This window comes from Carassius carassius, chromosome 45 (genome assembly GCF_963082965.1).
Source record: "Carassius carassius chromosome 45, fCarCar2.1, whole genome shotgun sequence".
Taxonomy (NCBI): Eukaryota; Metazoa; Chordata; class Actinopteri; order Cypriniformes; family Cyprinidae; genus Carassius; species Carassius carassius.
The window spans coordinates 7,302,686-7,328,918 of record NC_081799.1 but is presented as its reverse complement, the minus strand read 5'-3'; the positions used below and the strand labels follow the sequence as shown (position 1 = coordinate 7,328,918).

The 26,233-nt window shown below is 37.6% G+C and overlaps 2 protein-coding genes across 4 annotated transcripts in view; both read left to right on the top strand.

The window, feature by feature from the left end:
* LOC132127796 (rab GTPase-activating protein 1) overlaps window positions 1–26,233 on the top strand; it is a 125,857-nt gene that overhangs the window by 46,926 nt on the left and 52,698 nt on the right. For all 3 annotated transcript variants that reach the window (XM_059539911.1, XM_059539910.1, XM_059539913.1), the window contains 4 exons: window positions 662–831; window positions 996–1,164; window positions 1,345–1,438; window positions 7,411–7,561. In XM_059539911.1, coding sequence (XP_059395894.1) covers window positions 662–831; window positions 996–1,164; window positions 1,345–1,438; window positions 7,411–7,561 — 584 coding nt within the window. The remainder of the gene's footprint in view (window positions 1–661; window positions 832–995; window positions 1,165–1,344; window positions 1,439–7,410; window positions 7,562–26,233) is intronic.
* On the top strand, window positions 19,231–25,216 carry LOC132127595 (probable G-protein coupled receptor 21). The gene has a single exon (XM_059539527.1). It carries the CDS (start codon window positions 20,210–20,212, stop codon window positions 21,236–21,238), a length of 1,029 nt encoding a protein of 342 aa, XP_059395510.1. The 5' UTR covers window positions 19,231–20,209; the 3' UTR covers window positions 21,239–25,216.

Here is a 26,233-nt window from a genome sequence, read left to right as displayed (position 1 = left end):
ATTTAACAATTTTCACAATACTTAGAGCTGTATTTGATGTCTCATACAAATAAAATATATTTTTATTTAATAATTTAATAATAATAATAATAAATTTTTTAAGTTTCTCAGATTTTTTAAATAGTTTAATCTGGATTCTATGTATTAAATGTTTTATACAAATAAAGTTTTTTTATTATTTATTTAATAATAATAATTATTAGAATGTATTATTATTATTATTAATAACAACAATATTGATGATAATAATAATAATAATGTGAACCATTTTAACAATAATTTGAGCTGTATTATAAGAAAGGTGTCATACAAATAAAATGTATATGTATTTATTAATAACAATAACAATAATAAAATATAATTATAATTTTATAATAAAAGTTGTAATAACAATGATTATTATTATTTTTTAAGTACTTTGTTCTTGATTAAATGTAATTAATATATGAATAAAATATATAGATATTTATTTAATAGTTGTACAAATAAAATGAAAATATAATTTGTATTGAATAATTCTTCTTCCAGTAATTTATATTAATTCTTCCGCTTAGACAAAATTGTAATTCCAGAAATGATTGTGAATGACATTACCTCCACTAATATGAGAACGCTGTGATGAGCTTTTTGAACGTCTGCTGTTCTTTTACTTGTAACACAGATAAGTTCATGTACATGACGACGGCGGTGGACCTGGTGATCACGGAGGTGGAGGAGCCTGTGCGCTTCCTGCTGGAGACACGGGTTCGAGTGTGCTCACCCAACGATAGACTCTTCTGGCCCTTCAGCAAACGCAGTTACACCGAGAGCTTCTATCTAAAACTCAGGCCGGTGAGGATGAGCTCAGTTTAAGGCCTCACTTTTTAACCGACTGATTTGCTAGAGAACCAAAATCCTCATGTTTTGGCCACAATGTCACATTTTCGCCTTTGAGACAGCATTCACATTCACAGTATATAGCTTGGTATTTCACAGTCCCTTTACTCTGCTCACAGATGGAGAACAAGGAGACGAAGAGCAACTTAGACACACTGTATGAAGTGGTGAGTTTAGAGAGCGAGACCGAGAGAGAGAGGAGGAAGACCACTGCGAGCCCCGGCATCCAGTCATGCGGCTCTCACAGCTCTATGGTGCCCTCACCTCCTGAGGATGATGAGGAGGAAGGTGAGCGGTCCTCAGCTCTAATTTATATCTTCATGTAATTCTTCTTTGAAAATCCCCCACTAATTCATGGGTTTGTCATCTGTGGAGATTTTTGAGATATTATATATGTATATGGAGATTTTACTGAACCTTGGAAGCTGGTAGCATCTCTCTCATTCTTTCTCTATCACTATCCTCCAGATAATGATGAGCCGTTATTAAGTGGATCTGGAGATGTGTCGAAGGAATGTGGTGAAAAGATTCTGGAAACTTGGGGAGACTTACTGTCTAAATGGTGAGTGCATTGAAAACAAGTGAAAAAGAAGGCTCAGGGTTTGAACCAGAAAAAGTAAGGGATTTTTGTTAATTTTCCTGACCGACAACTGATCGTTCGTTAACCGACAAAATTATTATGTTAAATTAGGTTTAAATTAAATTAGAACTTGGTGCATGCGCAAATAGCACCACAAACATCAGAACTACAAGGATTCGTCACATCACGCATCTGCAGCGCTTCTGTGCTAGTAGAAAAACAGAATAAAACAACATAAAAGGAACAAAATAAAATATTCCTAAACAAAATATATTTCACTTAAATAACGAACATATTAACAAAAACTGTGCAACAATCTACACAGAGTTCTGTTTAATTTTTGTGACCGCTTCACAAATTCAAGGAAACTGAGAAGGCTGACAGCACACCCTAAATTTTTCTTTATTTTACAAAAGCACAATGTTTCAATATTTTATTATGAGTATACACAAATAAAACTGAACTCTTTATGGTTTAATGTTGTCTTATTCTTATATATATATATATATATATATATATATATATATAAGAATAAGACATATTTATTTATGTCTATATATATATACATATATTTATGTCTTTATATATATTTCAGATCAAAATCAGATTTTTGCCATTTTTGGCTACTTATGGTTTTGGTCATATATATATATATGACCAAAACCATAAGTAGCCAAAAATGGCAAAAATCTGATTTTGATCTGAAATCTGAAAATGGCAAATTTCTGCTGATAAATAGTAGGCCAAATAGAAACAGGAAATGGTGCTACTGATACTCATTTTCATAAGATTGGGCTACTTACGTAAGAACAGTGAGAGAGCGGTTCGACGATGTGAATCGATTGTAAAAGCACCACATTTTTGATGCATTTAATGTTCAAAAGAACAGCATTTAGTTAAAATAGTAATCTTTTGTAACATTACCAATGGCGTCAAAAGTATTGACATTCGTTACTCAACTAGAAGTATAGATACTAGGGTTTAAAAAGACTTTTGTAGAAGTTGAAGTATCAACTCAAGCTTTTTACTCATAAAAGTAAAAGTAATGTAAGAAAAAAAAATTAAGAACAAAAGCTTAGGCCGCACCACAGGGGCCTATTGTGCACTACCCCACCCCCTCAAAAAAAACAATTTTTCTAGAGGCCATAATGACTATAACGTTATATTAAAATATTCATGTTGAAAAATTTGGGATGCACTAGGCTACCGTTTCAGCCGCATATATGCCCATTGAAAATGAACGCACTTTAGTACAAAGCAAATACATTAAAGGACTTAGAGGTATGATGACTAGTTGCCTATAAGTATCGTAATGGTGCAAAAAGTCAAACTTCAGCGGCATGTCATCAATAACCTTTAATAGGATGTAAATGTACATCCAAGCTTAGCTGCAGGAATCTGCAAGGGCAATGGATAAGAACATTGGTGCAGGCTTAGTAACAATTACACTTGTATGGTTGTCTATACACAATAAACATTATAGTGCTGTCAAAATGAATGAATAATCAAAAACTAAAAATGAAAAATAACTCATAATCCTGATACCTTCTTGATTGATAGCTTCCTGTATTCGCTACATACATGTGCTATGTCCAGTGTGTGTGTGTGTGTGTGTGTGTGTGGGGGGGGGGGGGGGGGGGGTAACGAGTTACAAAGTTGGTATAGCTTACTTATCACAACATTGTCAATCGCGTCGTCAACCGCAAATTATAATTTATTCAAACGTTTCGCTACCGAACTACCTACAGTAGCTTAATTTGTGGAGGACGAAGAGAAAGCACCCATTTGGTAAATGAGCCAGTGAGAAATAATAAATTTTAAGTAGGGTCCAGTGCCTTTTCGATACTTTTAAAACGGTACCGGTGCCTGAACCGATATTTAAAAAAAAAAAAGAACCACAAAAAAAACTATGGATAACATTAAAGAACATTACAAATATTTAAATTAAATCCATAGCTTTCACCTTGGATGTCCTCATTTCTCAAGTTGTGCTTCCCTTACTAAGGCTAATAAATGTATTTCACAATCTGGGTCTTTATTTAATACAAAACCACACATAATGTTTCTACTGTATCTCTGTCAATCTCTCTGATATTTAGTTAAGATGAGTGCTGTCTGTCACTGTCTTTAATCAGTTCTGTGAATTACTGTATGGTCATTCTTAATAAAGTAGCAACAATGTTGTTTGTAAAATACAGTGCTGTGCAAAAGTCTTAGGCACATTAGCATTTTCACCCCAAAAAAGGGTTTTAAGCCAGTTATTTATATCTTTTGCTGTAGTGTGTCAGTAGGAAATATCAGTTTGCAATTCATTTTAACAATAATCTATTGCGATTTTGAATGCACAAGCAGTCTGACAACGGCAAAATGAACGTTTGGAAATGTAAACTGATATTTTATACTGACACACTACAGCAAAATATATAAATAACTGGCCGAACGCCATTCTTTTGGGTGAAAATACTAACGTGCCTAAGACTTTTGCATAGTAGCTAGTGTATGTGTAAAGTACGTATGATGTGTTCGTTCATATGTGTTAAGGGCTAGATTTTCGCTGGAGGAAACAGCTGTTTAGTGATGAGCGGTGACAAGCGAAAACTTTACAGTAGATGAGAAACCGACTGCTCCCTCATGAACTTTTGTTAACTGTATTTATGACAAAGAACTGCACAGATACAGATATTCTAACAATCTATCCATAAACACATACCTTGTGTCCTCTGTTTAAGTCCGCTCGCGCTTTTCCGCCGCGGTCTGCGGATTGAAGAGCGCACTGAAAGACGGAGAGGAGACCGGTCTGACGCCGGTTTCATATGAAATTTAAGGGGACTGACTCTCAGGCGATAGCAAATTTTTATACAGTTTATGGAGCTAAATGCTACAGGCCCGCTAAAAAAGCCTAGCGACGTCCGTGCTTCTTGTGTACATCTCGGAGAACCAGGACAAATTTCAATCGATCGCTCAGCCATTTAAAAGGCACCGAAATCTGCGTCCTTATTCGGTTCGGTGCATACCGGTTCCATACCCAAGCCTACTTTTAAGAAAAAATATTTTTTGATAAACGAACCCAAAACTGGCTATGTCCTTGCTGGAGTGTGATGTGATTTGTTTCATGTGCAGGTGCGATGGATTGCGTACAAACCAATAGGGTGTCGGAATGGTATATGTTTATACTTCTCATCCAACCACAGTAAAATTCACTGCATCCGGATGGCACGATTTATCTGGATAGGTTTTTTTTTTTTTGAATGATGACAAGCCGGAATGAAAACAAGCCGAAATGAAATAGCAGTAACGAAGCTATTTTAAAAATGTAAGGAGTAGAAAGTACAGATACTTGCGTGAAAATGTAAGGAGTAGAAGTAAAAAGTCGGCTGAAAAATAATTACTCAAGTAAAGTATAGATACCCCAGATTTCTACTTAAGTAATGTAACAAAGTATTTGTACTTCATTACTTGACACCTCTGAACATTACAAATGTCTTTGCTGTCACTTTTGATCAGATTAATGCATTCTTATTTGCTCTCATTTAAAGAGTGTTAATTTTAGACCCAGGTGTAAATTTATGAAGCTTTTTGCTAGAAAAATTAGACTTTGAGCTGCAATTCTGTTGTTAACAAGCCATGGGTTGAATGTGAAGCTTGGCAGATTCCTGTAGAGATTAATTGTTTCACATTAGCATATGCACATTTAGATTAGAGGTTTTCTTGTCCGCCTCTTTCTCCTTGACACTGTTGAACTGCTGCTGTATGCCTTTCTATGCAGGGAAGTGCTAAAAACATGCCGAAAATCAAGAGCTTCCCGTCCCACACATTTTTTTTTCTATCTCCCACCAAAAAAATATCTGCGCACACACACACACACCATTTCTAATTTAAGAACTCATTCATGGGAGGGAAATGAGAGATATATTTTAATGTGGAGCTCTAGAAGAGAGGGCTAGAGAGACTGGGGGATGGGGAAATGGTCAAATTCAGATAAGGGTCCTATAAAGATTATTTCCCGCTCCTATTACTCTTATTGTTGTTAATCAAAACCTCGAGATGAATTCAATTAAAAATCCCAGGAAATTAATTACAGGCTTGCGACTGTCTCTGCACCCTGAAGAACACAGCTGTGTCTTTGTGTGTGAGTTGTGCTCAAATCTGCATCAGTTTTTCTCGTATTTAAACCCTTGGCTTTCCTTATTCAGAAGCAGAGATTTACGGTTGGTCTGTTCTCATATGAAGTGACTTAATGTGCTGTGTATCTTAGACCCTTGATTTAAAGACGAGGTATTTTTCAAACCACTTAACTTTTAAGAACTAGTTTTTGTTTATGTTTTAGTAGTAATTATAATTGTTTTGACGTTAGCACTTCCTGGTTTAAGAACATTGGGTTTTAGCGGCTGGTGCAGATTGCATTAATAAACACATTAGCTGTTTCCTGACTCTACAGACTTTGTATTTGCAAAACACATCTCCTGCTTATTACAGTATAATATCATGTCATAAAAAGCAATGTGTTGCACTGAACAAAGGTCTTCTTATTGGAGGAAACAGTTTGCAGTAATAATCCCAATTGCGTTTGTCAGTTTTGAGTGATTGACAGGATAATATCAGTGGTAAAAATCCCTGAGGGAAACGGTTTCTGCATATTAAAACACAGTGGAATTATGTACTTTCCTTGTAATCAGGAAGGAAAATGGGCACCAGTGACATTTAAGACATTCCATAAACAAATACAAATACAAGTATATGCTGGTAAACTTGCCGACCACATTCAGAGATTTATGCCTCTAGCAGGTAAGGATTGTTTTTTATAAGCCTCTCCTTTAGTAAGGTCCTATGGAATAAATTACACACCAGAAGGTCACTTTTGTCTGTGTGGCAGGCCGAGTATCACTAATGCCATACTCTCTATATGGTCTCGAGGAAGTCTTGGAGAAGACTATCAGGCTTTCAAGTCAGAAGCAAGATTATTGTAGTAAACTAAAACTGAAAGTATAATACAAACAAACAAAAATGTTAAATAAAAGGATAAAATAAAAAATAAATATAAAATAGAATTTGTTAAATGGTTTTATTTCAACATTCATTTTTAATTTAATTTACTTTAACTTTACTAAAAAAAAAAAAAAATATCGCTGACCCCAGTATATTGTAAAAACAACATTTGAGAAATTCTTCGAAACATCATCTTTTGTCTCCTGCAGAATATTAAAATATTTGTTTTGTCTTATTTATTTTATTGTGCAGTGTGTGCACAGGCAAAAAGGTCTATTGTCAATAGTGTAGACATGTATGAAAAGGTGCACATAGAAGTCAGTTTAAACCAAGCAGCCCTCCATTTGTCAATGCGACCAACTTTTTAACACACATGGATTTCACTTGAAATGATTGGATTTCACTTGTGAAATTTCACAGAATGGTGTGACCGAACCTGAGAAAAAGGTGTAAAGCATACAAAATCACATTTATTATAAGTATTTATAAGGGTTAGTCCACCCCAAAATTGTAATTTTGTCATTACTTACCATCATGTCATTTTAAAACTGTAAGACGTTTGTTCGTTTTCGGAACACAAATGAAAATATTTTTGATAAAATCAAAGAGCTTTCTGACCCTGCATAGACAGCAACGCAACTACCACTTTTAAGCCCCAGAAATGTAGTAAGGACATCATTAAAATAGTCCATGTGACATCAGTGGTTCAACAGAACTTGGATGTGCTGCGCAGAAGAATGCACACGCTTACATCATGGTACTCTCATGAATGGCGGTGGATTGACTCGAAACAGAAGAAATCGGTGAATAAAATAATTATTTTTGTTTTCTTTGCACACAAAAAAGTATTATCATAGCTTTGTAAAAGTAAGGTTAAACCACTGATGTCACATGGACTATTTTAATGGACCGTCATAAATGGAAGTATTGTATTTAATTTATAACCATGAGTTGTAATGTTTCATCAGGCATCTGAACCTGGCTGTGCGACCCAAACCGCTCCCGGCGCTGGTGCGCAGTGGTGTCCCAGAGGCCTTGAGAGGGGAGGTGTGGCAGCTACTGGCCGGATGTCATAACAATGACCATCTGGTGGAGGAGTACCGTACACTCATCACTAAGGTAGACCTACAGTTCCTATCCTCCACTTCAGTGCACCAGAGGCACATTTGATGACATAAGGCAAAGCAAAGGATTGACTCCAATGCATCTTCTCCATTATCAGTGGATCAAAACATTTGGAACATATATCACAATTAATTATTCATATAACTGTTTTTTCAGTCTCTAACCTTAAGTATGCCTTAGGCCTTGTTTTTTTTTCCGTGTCTAGCGTATTGTTTCAGTTGGCTTCAGTGGGAGTGCTGCATTTGTAAAAACGTATGCGTCTGTTTCACGCTAAGCACGGCACTTGGCACAAAGAGTTTAAAAGTTCACCCAAAAAATTAACAGCACATTTGCTGTTAATTTTACTCACCTTCAGGCCATCCAAGATGTAGATGCACCTGTTTTTTGCCGACTCATTTAGTGCTCCAGTTCCCCCAATAATAACTGATAGTAAAGTTTTCATGGGTTCTCATGGTTTATCCAAATGTGAGCTGATGAAAACTAGTTTATTGACTTTATGTTAGTGCTGGGCAATCGTATCCCAAATAAAAGTTTTTGTGTACATAATATATGTGTGCGTACTGTCTATATTTTTTATGTATATATAAATACACACACATGCATGTGTATATATATTTAAGAAAAAGGTTATTTATATATTAAATATATGTATATATAATATAAATGATGTAAGGAATAATTGACGACGGGCCGTTATTAGAAAAATAATACACAGCCATCGTTCATGACGTGGATATCAATGAAGTTATTAGAAAGAGAGCGAGAGAGACAGTGAGAGAGAGAGCTTGTGTAAATTAGGCTCCCTCTGTGCATCCCTCAACAGTGTTCTGCAGCAGTGTCTCTAAACAGCGCTGTTATTACCTCGCAAGTGAGAAATGTCATGTGTGTTTACTTTTGGAAAATAGTGACATGTTGCTGTTTTTGTTAGTCCTGTGAGCTGTATAGGTACTGTATTTTAATTTCCGTTATTACATATAAATATACACCGTACGCACACATATATTATATAAACAAAAATTTTTTTTTTGGATGCGATTAATCACGATTAATCGTTGCCCAGCACTACTTTATATGCTTTATACATGGTTTTAGCTAAAAATCTTCTCTAAGCATTTTACGGAAGATAAAAGTCAGCTATATCTAGGATGGGCTGAGGGTGAATAAATTAACAGCAAATGTTCAACTTTTGGGTGAACTATCCCTTTATACGTTTATGTGTAACTTGTCCTGCACCATCTGTTTTGTAGATATGAATGATACCCAATAACCAGCTTGTTTAGGAGAGATGTTATGTTGTCTGACTTATTAAATTCCTTTGAGAAAGTACATTGTGATAAATTGGCAAGAGTATCACTAATATTTTTAGAAGAGTTTACCAGTTAAAGAAGATGCATGTCTTTGTGTATTCGCAATATGCTGATCACTTGGAGAAATATTCCAGTATCAACGTCTTTTCCAGAATAGAAGCTAAAACAGAATCTTGACCTTTTAGAAGCCAATTTATTTGACTGATATGTAGTCCAGAGGGCACTGGAAATTTTGGAGAAAGAGGATAGGGGTGGGATAGGTTCATGTTGCAAGCCAGCCTCAAACCTTATCCAAATGAACACCACAGCTCAATGCATCATGGCACCAACAAGCATTTTTGCACAATTTTAGCCTTAAATTTAGTGCATATTTTTGCTTAATACGACCAGCAAATGCCCATTCAGATATGAAAGGCCATCTTTTAAGATTCTAAAGAATTTGGTTTGGAAGAAAAAACAGAGTTTCTCGGAAAAAGCTATAATTACGTCTCCACTGTACAAGGATGGGGAGAGAGTGCATAAAACACACTATCGTAATATTCTGCATTACTCAGTTTGGATAGAAATGGCCCAGAGTTCCTGAGAGCCGCTCGATAGTCTAGTAATTGCAGAAGCATTTTATACGATTAGCAGTAGCATTGGATTGCTAATGGCTAAGTAAAGTGTATTATAAAGCAGGACTCGACTACAAAGACTTGTTTTCTTTCTCAGACCTTGTTGTCTATTCGGAGCCTGAACATGTAAATGTAAAGTGACTTCTTTGTTTCATTATGAATTCATGCAGATGTTAGTCTACAACATCTTTTGTGTGTTGTGAACTTTCAGTTTTGTAACTTGGTGTTTTTCATTCTGGAGTGCTGATTCTGTGCATCCTTCACTTTAGAGAACATAAATAAACCAGCAGCAGCATCATATATTCGCTGTAACATCCCGTTTAGCAATTCTGCGTGCGAACTCTGTACAGTCATGCTACTTGACCCCTGGTTTTTACCCGAGGGAGGCCCGTCAATGTACTGCATCTTGTCAATCATTTCACCATGTCCCCAAGGTTCCTCACAGTGGTTGGGATATTTTCATGAAAACAGGAGCTTTACTGTGCTGAAGTCTCGGCCTTTTCCCAAACAACATTCAAGAGCACTATTCTCAGAAAGCAGTCTGTGCCTTAATGTGTTTTGTCTCTAATGTAAAAAGCTGGTTGTCCCTCGTAAAGGCCTTGCTCTTCACTGCACTTCACAGTGTTTATTGTGGCTTCCTTTATCCTGTGTGTCTAGAAAAGGCTTGAACTTCTCCCCCTGGGTGTAAGTAAAATCCTATTTTGTTACAATGATGAGATGGCTAATTTTACTTTTGATTTAGCAACTATTAATTTTATTTCAGGGTATTTTTTAATACAGAATTGTAACGTATTTGATGATATCAAATAGCTATCTAATTAAAAATAGAAAATAAACATTTATTGGCCTTGACTTCAAAGTGAATATAGTGTTATCACCATCTGCCAGAATTTCAATAGTGGTGCATTCCTAATTAAATAAAATAAAAATGTAATGATGAAATAATTTAAAAAAAAATATGACTGGGAAGAAATATTTAATGCTGGTAATTGGCAGGTGTGGCAAAAACTTGTACTTAATTTTGGACGTCAATAACACTAACAGGTTAATTTTCCTGGAACGTCAATGGAACAGACATAGCCGTATTGGGGGCAAAGGCTTTTTTTGTTAGTTAAGCTACTTGGTTGCAGTGATTTCACTGGGCACAGCCATGTCAGCTGTCATTATGTAAAGAAAACATCCCGCAGCACTGAGGTCCCAGGTGGCTACAAGATGTTCCTCTCTCCCACCCACCACAAAGTCCAAATAAACTTGATGTGCACACTGAGTTTGTGTGAGATTGTTAGGACAACAGCCGTGCTGAGCAGCTCCTGCACATATAGCTGTGTTTCATAAGCCATACCGAGCCAAACAAACCAACTTTTGTATCACCAACGTCCTTCTTCAGAGAATGTTGCCAAAATTTAAACTCGTTCCTTTTCCACCATTTATCTCTATTATGTCAAATTTTGTATGTCTTGTACACAAAGTGTAATTACATGAAAACAGAACAGTCATAATATCCATGGAAATGTCCTGATCCAATTCTGGCAACGCTGAAGACCGGCACATGTTTATGTAGCAATCCAGAGTTATCATTTGTGTTTAAGAAGAATTGCTCATGACAAGAGCAGGTTTTGCCAGCTCTTTCGACACGTGGAGTTATATGAATACTGTGAATACTCAAAGATTTCTTTGTTCAGGATTTAGGAAAAAATGCTTGTTTAAAAAAAAAAGATGGTCTGCAGACGATAGTCAAATCCACAGTGTGGCACCGATTAAGAGACGAGGAATACTTCGAAACCATAACCAGCTTCCTAGAAATAATCTGGGTTTTATATCATATATATGCCATTTTATAGCCTATCCTAAATCTTTTCCCATCTGACTGGAAGAGCATGCAACTTTGGATTGGTTATAATATCTATATAATGCTCAAAGTGCATTATCAAGCAAAACTCTTTAAACTCATCTTCAACAGAATAAGTAAAAACATAAGCCTTTTTGCCATTCATATTTTCCTCAAAATTTACATAGAAATTTAAGATTTAAAAAATAGTATGAATTATATGAATAATAAAGCAGCATTGCTTTACAAATTTATAATGTATTATTTATTGCATACTAACATTTTCAATATTTTCAAATCTCATGACAATTAATACACCTCATTTTATGAGGTGGCTAATTCGCATGAATTTGTACTACCTCACGCGTGCAAATTCATAAGATTTTCGCTAAATCTTATGTATTTTACAAGTTGCATAATTTGTATGAATTTGTGCAATTGACCTTCACGTAACCCTACCCCTTAATTACCTGTCACTGGGGTTTAGACAAATCATACAAAATTGTACGAGCAAGGTTGTAAAGATTTATATGAATTATCCACCTTGTAAAATACGTATGAATCGGTCGTTTTTCTGTAAACTGGTATCAGTATCGGGCCCAATACTGCACTTCTGTACTCGTACTCATAAACATTCCCCGATACTAAAAGCCGATATCCACACAGCGTGTGAACAGAGCTGTGTCCAGAAAAAGAAACAATGACAACAGAACAACAGAGAGTAGAATGAAGTTATTAGAGATTAAGGATGTATATGAAGTACATGCAAGTAATTATTATAATGTTAAACATTCATAACTGACGCCTGTATAGCGGATGTGCGCGAGCTGATACGCAGAGCATGCTGAGTGGATTGAGTGCGCGGCTGCACAGATGCGCGATCTTGTTGAGTGAATATCTCTGTGAAAAACTGTGCACAAGTTACTAAAGTTATTTGACGGTGAGGAGAGTGAGAGAGAGAGAGAGCAAGATGAATTTGGATTAAAACTAAATCGTAAATATAAAACAAACAAAAATTATATGGGCATTCACTATAAACAACACTTATTTTAAATGTCAAGCATACACGATTAAAGCAAAAGTGGAACTAGAAGACTGTGTGAAATGCGCTAGGCTAGAAGTGTCTCTCATTCGGCACCAATGCAAACGTGTCTAGCTTGCTTTAAATTTATGGTTTTTATTCGTACGCGAGGGTCTGCATAGAGTGAGCATGACGCAAATTAAATCACCAAAATAGTACGCCGTACTCATATAATGTATAACGAGTGGTTCCCTGCATTATTTTAGGAAAATGTTTTGTCATTACAGTATTATTGAGCTTCTGCAATGGAGCAGCTCTAATGCAACATTAAAATGAACAGTGAAAGTAACAAAATCTTACACAATATATTTTAACAGGTATAATTAAGTGTGGAAATAACTGAAGGAAATATCTGTTTGCTAAATGAAGCCAACTAACATGATTTTTCTTCTTCTAACTATTATTATTATTTTGTCTCTGTACCCAACATTTGTTAAAAAAAAAAAAAAAAAAAATGGAGACATGCTGTGAAAATACAGGTTTCGGTGTTGGTATTGTCGAGTACCAAAAATGAAAGTATTGGTTTCGGACTCATTCTGAAAAGAGTGGTATCGGTGCATCCTTAGTATTTTATTTAATATTCTCATAAAAAAACATGCATTGTATTTTTTTATATTGCTACATTTCCTTACACATGCTGTATGATGAGAGGATATTATACAGGACAGACCTGACTGCAACCTTTACTAAGATGATTCAAAGACATGGCCTTGATGAAAGGTCTTGTTTCCACTCATCTAGTTATCACAGACCTGCACTTTTCACTGTCTGCCCTCCTAGTGCTCTAAACTCTGATAGAAGAGGGCTAAAATGATCCCTCATAGGCTTTAAGTGAAACCTACACCGCAAACCACACGTTCCTCTCACATTGCGTAATTAGTAATTAATTAGTTTTCTTAACCTTATAGCCAATTCAAAAGCTGCAGCTGTCTCTAATATATATATATTTTTTTCAGTAATGACAGATGTTGAACCAGGAAAGTTGTGAACTTTATTTTTTGTAACAACAAATCCTCTCTATTTTCCTTATGGTTTGCTTTGTATGTGCGTGTTTGTGGTTGATGCCTGGGAACCATGGTGATTCATTTCTTAAAAGCGTCGCACAAAGAATAGTCATGCTCTCAGAGTTTTGCCATTGTGTTTAATTCAATGGAGGCATTGGCGGCCCACATTTCTATTTTGAGTTGTTATCACGGAACTGGCAGGCTGCTCTATAGTTCAACGCTTACGGCAAGTTAAGCAACAAAGTGACATTGATGAAACAGTCTGTTTCCGCTTCCAATAAATTTTTTAGTGAGAAATATAGAATTTCCAGTGTTTTGAGAGACATGCCTCCCTCTTAAATATCTGGACCAAATAAATGGCTGGATTAAGACGAGTGTTGATTTTCACCAGGGCTGGGTCATAAATACAGGACACGTCTTAACATCAGGACTTGAGTGATGACTAGGTTTACTGAGCGCCTTCACCTTTTCCTTGTATTAATCAAGTACTACCACTCTTTCAAACCCCAGTGACTTTTCATTTATTTACACTTGTTGACATGAAAGTGACAGGTACAGTACAAGTGCTGTTAAAATGTGATGTTTATGAAAAGGACAGATGGTTGGGTGTGAAATTACTCAAATGATGACGTTTAAAAAAATGTCTCAGTGTTTTTTTTTGTCCATACACAGAAAGTTATTGTGGTTCAGTGTTGTTTTGGACCCCACTGGTGTTCACTGTATGGACAAAAACACTTGAAACACTCTTTAAAATATCTTCTTTTGTGTTCCACTGAATAAGAGAACAGGCTTGGAATGACATGAAGTTAAATAAGGAGTGAATGATAATAGCTTTAAGTGTTTTAAGTGGTGACTTGCAAATGCAATCAACTCAGTAATGCATTGCAAACTGCCATGGACTCCGCAGTCAATCCCCATTCACATGGCTCTAGGTCTGTTTTTGTTAATCGAATATTAATGGTAACAAGCATCAGATTTTGGATCCTTGGTTCACTTTGCACCCATCTGCACACCCGAGCATGTTTGTCGGGCTGCATTTCTTTGGCTCATACTATTACCAGATGTTCCAGTGTCCATAAACACAGATGCAGAGGTCAGACATACACACAGATTTCTCTAGACACTCCTCACACACCACCCCATGCAGTGAATAAAAACAAACGTCTAACACAAAGCCTGGCCTGTTAGTCTGCGGCAGGCTGCACCTCTTCTCACTTCAAGTCCTGGCATTCTAAACACAGCACAATAAATATCCGTCTCCGCTCCAGGCTTGACTTAAAGGGTTAGGTCACCCAAAAATGAAAATTAGGCTGTGTTTTACTCACCCCCGAGGCATCCTAGGTGTATATGACTTTCTTCTTTCAGACAAATCACGTCGGAGTTATATAAAAAATTGACCTGGATATTCCAAGCTCTATCATTGCACTCACCATGTGTTGCAACGCTTCAGTCCAAAAGAAGTTAAAGGGTTAGTTCGCCCAATTTGCTAAATTATGACATTAATAACTTACCCTCATGTTGTTCCAAACCCGTAAGACCTCCGTTTATTTTTGGAACACAGTTTAAGATATTTTGGATTTAGTCCGAAAGCTCTCAGTCCCCCCATTGAAGCTGTGTGTACGGTATACTGTCCCTGTCCAGAAAGGTAAGAAAAACATCATCAAAGTAGTCCATGTGACATCAGAGGGTCAGTTAGAATTTGTTGAAGCATCGAAAATACATTTTGGTCCAAAAATAGCAAAAACTATGACTTTATTCAACATTGACTTCTCTTCCGTGTCTGTTGTGACAGAGTTCAAAACAAAGCAGTTTGTCATATCCGGTTCGTGAATGAATCATTCGATGTAACTGGATCTTTTTGAACCAGTTCACCAAATCGAACTGAATCGTTTTAAGCTGTTCGCGTCTCCAATACGCATTAATCCACAAATGACTTAAGCTGTTAACTTTTTTTAATGTGGCTGACACTCCCTCTGAGTTAAAACAAACCAATTTCCCGGAGTAATTCATGTACTCAAACAGTACACTGACTACACAGAAGTAGCTCTGGGTGGATGACGTATGAGCTTGGCTTTGCGCATGCACCGCTCAGAAGTGAACAGCGGAGAGATCAAAACAAAACAGCGGTCACTAATTAGAAGTACAAAATAGGATTTGTAAAGAAGAATGTTGGAGGGTTTTGATATTCAAACGTTGGTTTTCACGAGACTCACCATCACATGTGCCTACGTCATCCGCCCGGAGCTGCATCAATTCGCAACAGGAGGCCTTTGTGCACCCCCATTTTTTTATGGATGGGGGCTTTTTATTTCACTTCTTTTGGACTGAAGCACTGCAACTCCCGCTGACTGCAATGATAGAGCTTGGAATAGCCAGGAAAATGTTTAGTGTAACTGGTTCCGTCTGAAAGAAGAAAGTCATATACACCTAGGATGCCACTGGGGTGAGTAAAACACAGCCTCATTTTCATTTTTGGGTGAATTAACCCTTTAGCAAAACATATAATAGATAGTCTTGAGCTTCATTGTGTTCAATAGAAGACCTTTTAATATGGCACATAGTACCATACTTGTCTGTACCAAAATAGCTTCGCTGCTCTGTGGGATTAATGTCACGCTGAATGGTCTAGACCCAGGGGATTGTACAGGGTTTATGGAGGAAGGCTGTGGGTGGTCTATACAGCAGGGTTCTGGCTGGTCTCTGCCGCAGCAGTGATGTCCATGTTTGTGAGGCTGAGAGTTTGGCTGACTACTGATGTAAAGCTGCTGTTTCACTATATGAAGGGATGAGTATGTGCTGTTTGTGTTTTCTATGTTTTCACAGAGCAGCTGAGTCAGGCTGGACTTGGCTAACACCTTCCCATCACTATAGGGACAGTCTTTCTCTTATCTTCTCCTATTTCTTGTCAATTATGAAAGTATTCGCAATGCACTTTACCTCTGCAGTGATGGATTGTGATTGATTGTGTAAGTGAAGGTGCATATTAAAACTGGAAATAAATGTAGGATGGAAATTCATGTGTTGTAATAATTGGTTAGAAATGAGAGGGATTGCCATGTCAGCCAATGATGAGAGTTGGTGTAATAGAGGAAGGCAGAGGAAGTGGAAGATTACGAGAAAAAAAACTAAATGTTTTATTTTGTATTTATTTATTAATTTAATTAGAAATTTCATGCACCAAACAAATTGTGTATTATATGGTCCTTGGTCATATCGCAGACTTGTGTCTTGGAGTTGACGGTTTGCAGATTTTTGACCAAAATTATTGACACGGAGGTACGCAATGGTGTCATTGAAGAAACTGTATTTTCATCCTTCAGAGCCTAATTTTTGTCAAATTAAATATGCCGTTTACTCTGTTCTGTTTCTTTGTTTTGTCGCCTCATTCGATCTCATGCATTCAGCCTTTCCATTCCTCTTTATTCCTTCCATTCCTCCTCATTGTCCTCCTCCTAATGGATGAGCCCAGTGTCGTCCGCTCCCCACCTTTCAAGTTAGGCCTATTTTTAGCCCCTCGAGTGCCTGGCTGAGGGGATGCGTGAAAGTGGGGACTGTGTGTGAGTGCTTACAGACTCTGACTGTAAAAGAATGAAAGGAGACTAAAGCAGTGTAAATTTCGTTAAAAAAGACAACGACAAAAAATATTCGTTAACGAACATTTTTCCTGTGATGAAGACGAGACGTTGACAAGCTAAAACTAATATCTGATGATAAAAACTATGACGAAATTGAATGCGCGTCTTCGTAAACAAGACGAGATGGGACTATAATGTTATTTGAGGACTACCGGACATTCAGAATACATCTTATAGGCTAATGTCTTGTCCTTAAAAATTGTGCATCCCTGTCTTTGGATTGCAATCAGATAAGGGGCATTTGCATATCTAATCTCAGTATTGCAGCCACAGTGGATGGATAGGCTAACAAAACGTGAACTATCGATCTGAAATGGCCTTAACACTCGCATGGGTAGGGGATAAGGTGACCAGATGTCCCATTTTCCCCGGTAGTCACAATTCGTTGTCGATTAACTTAAAGTTAGTGAAAGTGGGATGATAGAAGTGCTCTCTCTCTCTCTCGCACGTTCCACTTCTTCAGTTCTCATATACAGCATGAGATCAGTTCTCAGTGCTCAAATACACACCCAGCAATCCAAATGTCTATCGTGTAGAGTAGCCTATCTCAGATAAATACAGTTATGGATTAAGTGAATGTGAATTGGTGAGTGAAAACTGAACTTCTGCATTACATGCATGCCTTCCGTCTTAAAGGAACAGAATTCCTAATTAAGTACCTATCCTTAATGTTTACCAACAAAAGATGTTAAATAACTATTTTAAGTTAACCCACTGTATCTGAAAAATGAGTTTAATTTGTATCTCTTTCGTATTTGTCTTATTGTCATAAGACAATAGATAAATTATATATATTATATATATTTAATATGAACTATAATTTTTGTAAGTTGCTACCTTTTCACTACTGTTAAAGGGATAGTTCACCCTAAAATGAAAATTGACATCATTTATTCAAGTTTTTCCAAATTCAATCCTTGATTAAAATTTCTCATAAGCTTAATTGATTTGGTCTAAAAGTTGACAAAAATCCAATGACTTTTCCTCAACTTAAACTAGACTAAAACTATGAAAGACTCAAATGACTAAAATGTGACTAAGACTATTAAGCATTTTCGTCTCAAGATCAAGACTAAGACTAAATCTAAGATGCCTGGAAATGGGGTCTAATAAAGGGGAAATAAATGAAAACAGGCTCTTTCGTGTTTGGAAAAGACTCCAGAGTTCAGTGAATCTGTATTGTAAACATTTACTACAACCAGACTGGCACAAATCATACCACAATATCCTTAGTAATTCAGTTGTCCACATGCATGGATTCTTACTACATGCCAATCTCAGATGTCACCTTTGAACCTAATTTATCTGATAAAATGTTGACATATGAAATAAATGCACAAGATAAATGAGTGCATCTGATTTAATGCTAATTAATGTTTATAGAAGGAGCTTTGTTGGTAAAAATTGGTGTGTTACTTAAAGGGAAAGTTCACCCAAAAATAAAAACTGTCATTAATGACTCACCCTTATGTCGTTCGAACCTGTAAGAACTTCATACATCTTTAGAACACATATTAAGATTTATTTTTTGAATTCCGAGAGATTTCTGGCCCTGCATAGACAGCAACACAACTACCACGTTCAAGGCCCAGAAAGATAATAAGGACATTGTTATAATAGTCCATGAGACATCAGTGGTTTACTTATAATGTTATGAAGTTTTTATTAAAAAATTTATTCTCTTCCAAACCAGTCTCTGATGCCTTGAACGTGGTAGTTGCATTGCTGTCTATGTAAGGTCATAAAGCTCTCAGATTTCATAAAAAAAAAAAAAAATCTTAATTTGTGTTCTGAAGATGAATGAAGGTCTTACGACTTTGGATCGACATGAGGGAGAGACATTAATGACAGACTTTTCATTTTGGGTGAACTATCCTTTTAATATAGGAGCCACAATACTGCATAAAGCAGGGGTAGAATTTGAATTATGATGTCATGAAAAGTTTTTAGTTTAACTTATAGTTTAACTAATAAGAAATGTATGTACTTCTGGGACCTTGGAAATGGCTACACTTTGCTGTTTTTTTGCGTGTGACCGTATATGAGGGGGGAAAAGAGAGTGAGTATGTGGGAGAGATGTTGCATCGGAATTGTGATGGGAATAGAATGAAAAGGAAGGATAAAGCACATGATATGAGTTTTATATTTGAATTTGAGTGTTAAGGGGGTCTTTAAAAATCTGAAGGTAATGCCTTTTTCATGTTTGTGAGAGACAAAAAGGTGGGAATGAGTGGGGTGAAGGAGTGTATGCATTGACAAGGGAAGGGGATGCCTCTTCTCTGCTCGTGCTCCGACATCTGCTCACTGGCTAGAGCCAAGGGTGGGAGGAGTTTGAGTGCTCCTGCTGCAGCGGAGTGAGAGAGGGAGAGAGGGAAGTAAGGAGAGAGGATGCATCAGTGCCACAGTGTAGAGAAAGAGAGAGACTGCTTTCTGCATCACAACACTCTATCCTTAATTTACATTCCAGACGCTGGCTTCTCTCTGGAGAGCCCCTTCTCCGTTTGAAATGCCAATCACCTCTTGCTGTTCCTTCATCCTCGATCACACACACTTCCTCCACGTTGATGAGAGGTAGCTGAGTACCTGGCACACACTGAAGAGATTCCCCAGTCTTCGTTGGATGGGCGACTGAAGTTGCTGCAAAGACATCAGATTCTGGATTACATCCCTTTTAGGGATTTGAAGGAATAAACAATTTGACTACGTTATTTTGAGGAATCTCCAGCACTGCTTTGTTGTGCATGATCCTCCGGACTAATAACTGTGTGACAGCAACTGGGACTTTTATGATCAGAGTGGCAAGGACTCCGCTTCCTCTGCTTTTTTCCTGTACTGGCAGCTGCCTGCCCTGTTCAGTCGCAGCTGTGCTTCTGCCCGGAAAGGTGGGGGACTGATAAAAGAGCGGGGTGTTTATGTCCTCTACTGTTGGGGCTTGATCCGGATTTAAGCTACCCTCCACAACAGCTTGTAGTAAGTGACTCTCCTCAGGATACTTTAAGTGTGTGCTTTGGTGAAAAGATTGCTGTGGACTCGCAGCTCATGTTGCTGCTGATATGGAAGGCACCTGGGACAGACACCTCCCCCATGTTAGCCGTACTGTGGGCAGCCTTTGTTGAGCTAGGCCCCCAAGGAACTTGCACCCTAATTGTGCGCCCAAGCGCACCCTGAACAAGATGAACGCAACTGAGTTAAACCATAGCACACAACCCTTCTGCCTGCTGGACATTGGCTACTCTCAAATTTTCAACACCTGCCTGCTGGAAGTAGCTGTTATTCTCTTGTTGACAGTGCTCATCATCTCTGGGAACTTGGTGGTTATCTTTGTTTTCCACTGTGCCCCGCTACTCAGCCACCATACCACTAGCTCCTTTATACAGACTATGGCATATGCAGACTTGCTGGTTGGAGTCAGCTGTCTTATTCCCTCTCTGTCCCTCCTGCACCATCTGGAGGGTGTGAACGAGAAACTCACCTGCATGGTCTTTAGCTACATGGTCTGTGTGTTGAAGAGTGTCTCCATGGCCTCTTTGGCGTGTGTCAGTATCGACCGTTATGTTGCCATCACCCGACCTCTTTCCTACACTGCCCTGGTCACACCCTGCCGTCTTCGCACTTGCATTACCCTTATTTGGCTGTACTCTGCACTCATCTTTTTACCGACTTTCTTTGGTTGGGGCAAACCGGGATACCACGGTGATGTATTTAAATGGTGCTCCTCCTGGGACACCCAGCCTCTTTTTACCGCATTTATTGTTGCGGCCCTGTACGCACCAGCTGCTTTCACAGTTTGTTTCACCTACGCCCATATCTTTCGGATCTGTCGGCAGCACACTCGGCAGATCAGCGAGCGGAGAGCTCGCTTTGGCCCACAGGATCCCGAGCCGGGTGAGCAAGCCTGCACGGACAAACGCTATGCCACCGTGCTCTTCCGTATCACCAGTGTGTTTTACCTGCTTTGGCTACCCTACATCATTTACTTTTTACTGGAGAGTGCAGGGATATACCACCATGCCATTGCCTCATTCCTGACCACATGGCTGGCAATTAGCAATAGTTTTTGCAACTGTCTCATCTACAGCCTATCGAACAGCGCTTTTCGCAAAGGCCTCAAGCGCCTCTGCCTGCTTTGTCTGCAACGAAGTGATGCCAAGAAGCCCATAGGAGATCCACCAGTACCTCCGCGCCCTGCTTGCCATGTGTAATGCCGTCTTTTGGCAAGATAGTGAGCTTGATGTTGATAGCAAGGGTCATGTCAAGTTAAAAGCAGATACTGAAGATTTGTCTCGGCATCTGTGCACTGTCCCAGTTCAAGCCATTTAGGGCAAGTTGACAAAGGTCATGTGTATAGTTGCAGAATAACCTGACAGCAAGAAATGGACCCTTGACCTTGTGCTTTAAAGATGAAGTGGATAGCTATGCGAGAGTGGGCTATTCTCATCGGTATTTGTGGAAATGCAATTCTTAGCATTTTTTTGCTGCAAGGAAAAATTAAGCAATGAGGAAAGAAGAAAACTGTCATTCTTGTGATTGTGTGATTGTGTCTTTAAATTGCATTAAATATTGTCAGTATGCAAAAGTTTTTTTTAGTGACATTAAAGCAAAGACTGAGTTGAGCTGTCTGCTCAGCCAATGTCTTCTTGAAGGCAAACTCATGTTTTTCAGTTACTTTGTGGCAAATTTGCTGGCCTTTGTGGACTGTTGACTTTTAGTTCTGATCATGTGGCCAGAACAGTGAGAACAAGTAGTCTCTGTTTCTCCTGTTAACTGGCTTACATTTGTTCATATGTAGGGAAAAAAGAAAGATCCCTGGTAGACTGATCTAAAACCTTAAATAATATAGGTGTTAAAATTACTTCTATACAAAGATTTTAAAGCATTTCCAAGGGCTTACCTGGTTTTGGACTCATGACTTATTTATGTTTTTACTAGTAAATGTGAGTCTTGTCTCAGAATAATCTGATCTCTACCTTGCTCTCAGTGGAAGAATGGGTTTGCTAGTGTTTTTGTCTTTGGATCCATGACAAGTCTTGACCTTCAGCAATCACAATTGGATTTTTAAAAAAGCCATTTTCCCAAAGAGCAGAAGTCCATCCCAGCCCCAAGCAATGCCACAATTACACGGACTTCCCATTTTCTGCTTATTTAAAGCCATGAAGGGATTACATAACCACACCTCCATTCAGAGGACACATCCTTAGAAAATGCAGTAATACAACAGCAAACAGAGGACTTATTCTGCCTGACTCAATTTCTAAACCTTGATCACACTGGAGATGAACTTCTTAGCTGGAACCCACCCATTGCATCAATTCTTATAGACTAACCATCCTGCAAGTCATTTTGAGAAAAAAAATCTATTTGACTACTTGGAGTATTGCTGGAGTATCTGCTGGACAGAATGACTCTTGGACTTGCCCTTTGCCCTGAAGTGTCAGTCGTGTGCAACTCTTTTGCCATGCCTGGTTCGTTTCCACCGGTTACAATGTGTTTTAGTGGTAGGAATGAAAGGTTAAGGGGAATGGGGAACATCTGTCCAAATGCATTATCCAAATCACAATCACACTTAAAATATTGTATATTGCAGTTAAGCACAACACAGAAACACTTGACCATAACAGATGTTAGTTGCTAAACTCCGCCACACGATCCTTAGTGATCGCAGTGGTAAAGGTTGTTGATGTAGGCAAGAACCAAAAAGATTGTTTAAAAAATTAGGACACTTAATGGACAAAATGGACGCCAGAAGAAAATTTACTGAAACCTGAATCAGGATGCAAAGGTCAAAGTTTTAAGGCAGATGTTTCTGAAAAGTCTTGCATGTGCTTACACACAAAAAAAAGCAGAACCACAATGAACTGCATCTTACTGCGCTGTACTATTTATCTTTATGACATGGATACATGTACATATTTCATATGTGGAGGTGCCAAGAAAATTGAGGGCATTGAAAATCATGCCCTGTGTCTTTTTTTCATGCTGTGATCATAAATTTGCTAATTTGGATGGTACTGTTAAAAATTATTTCTTATGCAGATAGCTTTGTCCTCATAGCTGACCAAAGTATCAATATTTATTGGTGTTCTCTGATGGAATCATTATTTTTATTTTTTTAATATATATAGAGGAACCACAAAATGTATTAACTAATTGTTGTTGAATGGATTGATTGTTTGTAGTAAGATGTTATTATAAAAACAGTCTGCATTCCTCTTTGTATTTAATCTAATAGTATTTATGACCTTTACCTTCTCTTATATTGTTTTAAGAGAATGTTTTTCATTGGAGAGGGTTATGTATTGTGGCATATTCCCAAATGCTTTTTTTGTATGACTTAATGTAAAAATGCTCTAATTTTATCACCAAAACAAGTTTTATGACTTTCAGCAATGGATCTTGTTAAAATGCCACGTCACTTCAGTTAATGACTGAAGACTTGCTTTCATAATTGTAATACTGTGATGTGAAGAAGTGTCTTATGACTTTGTGTCTTTAAGTGTTTGGTCAAGATTTTGATAGGAGACACATAAAGTCTGAACTGCCATGTCATGGCAGGGTGCTGTGCAATACTTCCACTCACTAGATAGAGAGATGGAAAGTGATAGAAAATGTATCACACACAATAGAAAAAGGGCTTTTATTTTTTTTCCAAGTTTCCCAGCTTGTTTGTTCAAATGTAGATCTTGATCTTGCAGCCTCTGGCAAAGATCTGTTTTTGAACCAGAGCTGAGAAAATTTGTTAGCCATTTACCCATCCGTCGCTTTATTGATCGCACATGACCGTGTGTCCGTGCACACATGGACGTGTATGTGCATTAAACAGAACAAAGATTCATGTCTGGCCGAATAACTTGTTTTTAGCATTCGTCTTGATTGCTTTGTGGACTTTTTAATGCCCTGGGATGCTCTGAACTCACCCAAGACTGCTTCCTCCCTCTCGTCCTGAGAAACCTTCCCCGTATTCATTTAAAGGAATCAAATTAAATTAAACGGCCAAGATTTGATGGTCATGCTTGAGAAACTGCCTCGTTTGTGTATTAACCATTCGGATCGGTTGAATTTTGTGAAACCATCCATTTGTTGCTCTGATTCTGATGTCTTTTTCCATTAGTCAGCAGTTTATTCTTTCTATAAAAATGAAACTGAAGTTAGGGTTTTCTGCATAAATTGCTGTGAAAATCCAAATCTTGAAGCATGCTTATCTGTATTTTCAGATACTGTAGATATTGGTTATTTCTGTTGTCTGAAGGATATTGTAAGTAAGACTGTATGTAAGTTTTATGTACTACAAATGGAATTGTATGTTTTGAACTGAGAATGAGGCCCTGATGTTGCCTATTCATTTGTCAACATTGCATGTTTGCTTCATAGATGATGGTACTTCTGTCATGGGTAAATGCTGGAGGAAACATTTCAACTTTTGGGACATTTTGATGACAGAGAGCTTTTGTTTGTTTTTGTTCTCCTCATGATGCCAAAGCATTCTTTTTTTTCTTTCCTGTGGGAAAACTGCTCTGTTCTTGAAATCAAAGTCAAGGGCTAGCGCTCTCAAGGGAGAAAATCTCCCAAGATGACTTGCTCTCCACTGTGCCATATTAGGACGCAGGACCCAGTTGGCCCCTGCCATCGAAGTAAAATGGAGGGCTGAGCTGGAACAGTGTTTTCTCCCTGAAGAACACACCCCTCCGTGCACAAAAATACACACACTCCTCTGTGTAACTTTGTGTTAATTGTGCTAGGCGTCTTTGAGTTTAATCATGTATGTTTAAAGTCTTTTAAATTGCTGAGCCAGGCTTCTTAATGAATTGCTCATGATCTTGCCCTCCTGTAAGTGGGTCTGGTTTTTATTTGATTAACTGGAGAGAATTGGTTTTTGCCTTTTACTTTAATGCATTCCAAATTGTATATCAGTTCTTATCGCAAGAGAATATGAAAGCACTGCAAAGTCTTTGGGATTAACAATGTTTTTGAGTGATGTTGCTTAGCTGAAAGAAAACTTGATCAGCTTCTCCATATTTTCTTCAGCATATCAACAATTTGTCTGGTGTGTAGGGCTGTAGTTGAGGTACTAATGTGGTGTACCGCAAATTTTGTAATGATGTCATGTTTTAGAAAATAATTGTCAATAATATATTTATATTCTGGTATATCTGCACTGAGGAAATAAATGTGATCTTATCCTATCATGTTTGAATGCTTGTTATTGTGTGTGTGTGTGTGTGTGTGTGTGTGTGTGTGTGTGGTGTGTGTGAGGGTGTGTGTATGGTGACTATTCATGTTTTTTTAATGTAGATGTATGTGCTAGTTTGCGTTCTGACACTACATTAATAATCATCTTTGGTTGGTAATTACTTGCATTAGCACTTCAATCATCTCATTGGAAAATTAACGTCAAAAGCACACGTCACTGTAAAATGGAAAAACATCATACATTTGTTGGTCAAGCACATGTATTTTTAACCCTCTATGGTACGCATTATGTTCTAACCATGAAAAAAAAATTTATTATAAAAGTTTTTATTGCATGAAATAGCTTCAATTATCCAAATCCCCCCAAAAATGTAAAAAAAGAAATTGGGGGGGGGATTTAGGAAAACGTTGCCAACAGTGTACCACAATGGAAAATTGCCCAAAAAGTAGTTTTTCTATTAAATTATGATTATCTTTTCTATTAAAATTGAAATTTCTTTTAGATATTGATAGATTTTTGTACTTGGAACTCATGTAAACCAAAAGTAATAGATTCCTATCATTTAACCTTCAAAATGGTACTTAAAATTATTATAATGCTTGCAAACGGACAAAACATTTTGCTTTTGTACCATATATGCATATCAAATTAATCAACTTTTTATTATTTAACATCCACAAAGTTTCCAACAACAAAAACAAGTCTTTTTGAAAGTATTTTATACAAGTTAAGTAAATGTATGGTAGCCTGGAACATGCACTAACACCATGTAGAAACATAAAATGCAGGTATTACGATAGGGGGCTCCCTGAAGTAATGTGAAAAGTGAAAGTTCTGACATTAGCCAAGTATGGTAACCCATACTCAGAATTGGTGCTCTGCATTTAACCCATCCAAGTGCACGCACACAGCAGTGAGAAGTGAACACACACCCTGAGCAGTGGGCAGCTATAGATCCAGCGCCCGGGGAGCAACTGGGGGTTCAATTTTCCCAGTCCATCTATGTGCA

Bases quoted from the DNA above. Each gene is read 5' to 3' on its own strand.
- LOC132127595 (XM_059539527.1), top strand. From the start codon at position 20,210: ATGAACGCAACTGAGTTAAACCATAGCACACAACCCTTCTGCCTGCTG.